Raw genomic sequence first — 4,111 nt, 5'->3', positions numbered from 1 at the left:
AGAACTTACCAGAACTGATGAAGCAAGCTATTTAGGGATCACGCCGGACTCTAAGCTGACCTGGCTAAAATAAATCCATAAAGCAACTCAGAAAGAACAATCAAAATTGAAGCTGATGAAAAGGCTAACAGGGACTAAATGGGGAGCGTCCCAGGACGTACTTATTACGGCCTACAAATCATACGCACGGCCTAATCTGGAGTTTTAATAACCTCCTCCAAAGCAGCGTTAGAAAAGTTAGACAAAGTTCAAAATCAAGCCTTACGCATAATCACTGGCGGTGTGAAATCTACTCCTATCACAGCTATAGAACTCCAAGCAGGTCTTGAACCACTACAGGATAGGAGAAAGAAATCTGCTCTGTATCTTTATGAAAATTTATGCGTCGAGAGGAACACTGGTTGGATTATCGTTAAGCGAATGAACGACTGAGGTCCCATCGCACTTTTCTTTCAAAAGCTGAGGAAATGCTTCACCAGATATACCTACCAACTGATGAAAGGTAGAATATAAGCATCTCCTCATGCCAAAGCACGATTCCGCTGAAGTCTACGGGCGACTCAAATGGCATGTGGGCGGATCAAGAAAGATTGCCCTGAACCCGAGCTTAGAGTTGGTGCACTAAAAACAATTTATGAGCTATACCCCATAGAGCAATGGCTACACATTTATACCGATGGGTCTGCGTCCGGTATTAACAGGGGAGCTGGAGCAGGTGTATACTCAATCAACTTTCAATTGTCATTTCCCGTTGGAGCTGGATGTGATAATTATGATGCAGAAATGCAGGCTATCTGCTTCGCGATGGAAGCCACTATTGAATGCAATGACAACACTGTAATCTTCAGCGACTCCCAAGCCGTAATACAAAAATTAACAACACCAGGTGCCGCAGAGTCACCTACGGAAGAAAAGTGCAGGAACATGGCTGCTATCATGAAGAAAAGAGGAAGGGTTATAGCTCTGCAGTGGATACCAGGCCATGTTGGTATAGATGGTAATGAACAAGCTGATAAGTTGGCTAAGCTCGGTTGTGCAGAGAACCAGCCTGTTCTACCACTTTCCTACAGAACCGTAAAATCACTTATAAGCTCATATTGTAAGGACAGAACAAGTGCTAGAAACAAAGTTCAAGCGGAAGGAAAGAAGTGGGAGTGCCTACTGCATAAGGATAAACGAATTCCCGGTAATCTTAGCAGAGCTGAGAGAGTGGCTTGTTTTCGGCTAGTAACAGGACATGGTCTGCTCCAAAAACACCTCCATCGAATTGGCATCGTAGATTCCCCGAAATGTCTTCTATGCAACATGGGAGACATGGATGGAGACCATCTTTTAATGTGTATTGGTCTAGAAAATGTTGAGCAGGATGCGGACCAACTAAGAGGAAGAGTAAAATTGTACTGGACTGCGAGAGGGAAAATGGCGTAATATCCCACTTCCTGTGGCTTAGGAAAAAAAAAAGGTTTAGACGCGTCTTTGTAGAAGGTATATAACAGTATCCGATGAACGATTTGAGACTAATTAAAAAACTATTCCCCGTCCACTTCACCGATTCCTTCACCATGAACGGTCAAAATGTTATTCTCTAAGACGACAAGTGTTTGTCGTATTACTGAACGTTTCGGATTAACTGATATCGGAAAGTAAACAAATACAGAAAAACATTTCAGTTTAATTGTGACATTAACTTACAATTATAAAAATCATTGAAAATTGCAATTATGGGAGAGGAGATACCTGAAATTTATACCTAGGGGGATCCACATTTTTTTAGCTAGTAAGTAATAATGACATGATAATAGATGTCACCTTAAACCACTCGACGAAAACAATATCTCAGTCCTTCCACAAGTAGATTTCGTTATTTACTAGATAAATAAAATAGAAAACTTTGAGGATGTTGAAGAAAATGGAGGAACACTGCTACTAAACGAAAAGAGACTATCCTTTGAGATATTCCAGCTTCTCCCTTTACAAAGTACTTTGACATCTTAAGGAGAAAGGGTGCCTTACCTTAGAGAGGATGGGGTTGCAATAAAAGATTTTATGGCCGAAACCTCAATTATAGAACGCTGAAGTTGGCTCAACTTGTATTCTATGTTATGAGCATCTTTCTCTTTTTATTACTTTCATCTTGTACATTTTTTTTATTTCAAGATAAAAATCAAAATAAAGGCAAAAGAAATTTCGTTTCCAAGATGGCATATGCTGTTTCTTAAAAATTAAGAAAACAGTGAGAAAGTAAAACCACACATAATACGTCGAATAATGTTAAGGATAGGAACGGGACGAAAAAAAAAACCGGGTATCGATTAGTTTACGACACCGGCCCCTAAGAAATGATAGGCTGTCGTTGAAATTCGTTGCTCCCTGCTATGCTATGGCGTTGCGTGATCAAGAAAGAAGTGTGTATTAATAATTATTAGTTATAGCTGGAAATTTTTTTTTATCAAACCAATCAAGCGCTTTTCAGGCATCCTTTAACTTATACAATCACTTACCATTTAAATACTTGATATAGTTAATTTTATTTTGTAAGTTTTAAGTTGCTTAAATTATACCTTTTTTGGGTTATTATTATAATTATACTGACACCTTACAAATTTCAACTACTCAACTAATAAACCAGAAAGATAAGACGTAAAATAATTAGCAATGTTTCTATGTTATGCTGAATTACTGCCGAGAATCAAGAATTACTGTTACATACTGAATATAGGACTGAGGATATTAGATATTATAATCTCTTCCTAACATGTTCAACTCAGAAATAGAAAGGACTGTTATGGCATTCAGTGAAAGGTGGACGCACAGGCTGGTGCCCATTGCGGCCTGGGTGAACAGGAACCACGGGTAGGTAGACTATTATATCACTCAGGTAGACTATTTTATCACAGGGCAAGGTTTCTTCCAAGCCTACCAGTATAAATTTAAGCTCGATGACACTGGAGGATGTCCATTGTGCCCAGGAATGGAAGAGTGTGCAGAACATGTTTTGTTCTTCTATCCCAACTTTCATGAAGAAAGGATAGAGTTCCGACGCGTCTGCGGCTCAGATCCGACAGCAGATAATGTTTTCAACGATTCGCTGCATAGGTGATGCAACAGCTGAGAAATGAGGAGAAAGAAAGGCGAACGGGAACAATGAGGCGGCACTCAGCCACTCCCCCTCCCCATGATGTAATGGGTAACGACGGTCCCTTGGAGGGTGAGAAACAGGTGTAGGGAAGTTAGTTTTAGTGGGTAAAAATCCTACACACATATAGGTACGAGCCTATTTGCGGCTTTTGAAGATTTCCTCTTCCAATCCTATCCTCATTAAAAAACCTCTACGCATGCGCGTCCCTCCCCACACACACACACACACACACACACATAGATATTTATTTATAAGCTATGGAATGGCCAGGCACAGTATCAGCCGTAATCCTAACTCCCCTTGTAAAAGAACACGTAAAATGTATATAAGGGAGATTAAAAGGATAAATAAAGCAGTGTTATTCCAGCAATTTAGAGAGTCATTTTAGTGCCCCTTTTTATTATTTTCTCCCGACTACATATAAGTTATATTGAAGTAAATGGGTTAAAAAAAAACTAGCAGAGTCGATAAAAGTTGAATATAATTATAAAAAGGTTCATTACATATAAGCACATAACAAAACACCATGAGGGCATGAGCTTGGTTAATCAACATAGTCCGTAGCAGCAAGGTAGGTTACAATTAGCAGTGTTGCCAGTGTCAACCGAATAAAAAAAACTTTAGACAACACGCACAAATCTTTCAATGAATATAACAATCAACAAAACGCAATAAAATAATTTATCTAAACAAGTTATATATATTTAAAAGTTAAAATTTTCAGAACACAAAGACTAAAAAAGAGAAAATTGAGAGAGAAATGACCAACTCGTTTTTTTTATCCTTCTTTCCCCCCGCTGTACCGTAGGGCAACCCTATACCAGCGGTACGTTCCAAACTTCCTAATACTTTAATATTCTGTCAAGAAAGGACTCGGTCACCAAGCTTCCTGCATCACAGGAAGCAAAGTTCCCAAGTGTTCAGGTCTGCACTCACGTTGGTCCAAATATCTCTGAACCAAAGTGAGGCATT

General features: G+C 39.2%; 1 protein-coding gene across 1 annotated transcript; it reads left to right on the top strand.

Moving 5' to 3' along the window:
* The first annotated feature begins 564 nt into the window (after window positions 1–564).
* LOC136797114 (uncharacterized) lies at window positions 565–3,225 on the top strand. Its single transcript, XM_067052756.1, has 2 exons — window positions 565–861; window positions 3,097–3,225. Exons 1-2 carry the CDS (start codon window positions 565–567, stop codon window positions 3,223–3,225), a joined length of 426 nt encoding a protein of 141 aa, XP_066908857.1.
* Window positions 3,226–4,111: the final 886 nt, after the last annotated feature.

Source organism: Halyomorpha halys, unplaced genomic scaffold, assembly GCF_000696795.3.
Source record: "Halyomorpha halys isolate HHAL.00 unplaced genomic scaffold, Hhal_1.1 Scaffold2087.1, whole genome shotgun sequence".
In the NCBI taxonomy this organism is placed as follows: domain Eukaryota; kingdom Metazoa; phylum Arthropoda; class Insecta; order Hemiptera; family Pentatomidae; genus Halyomorpha; species Halyomorpha halys.
This window is presented reverse-complemented; position numbering and strand designations above follow the sequence as displayed.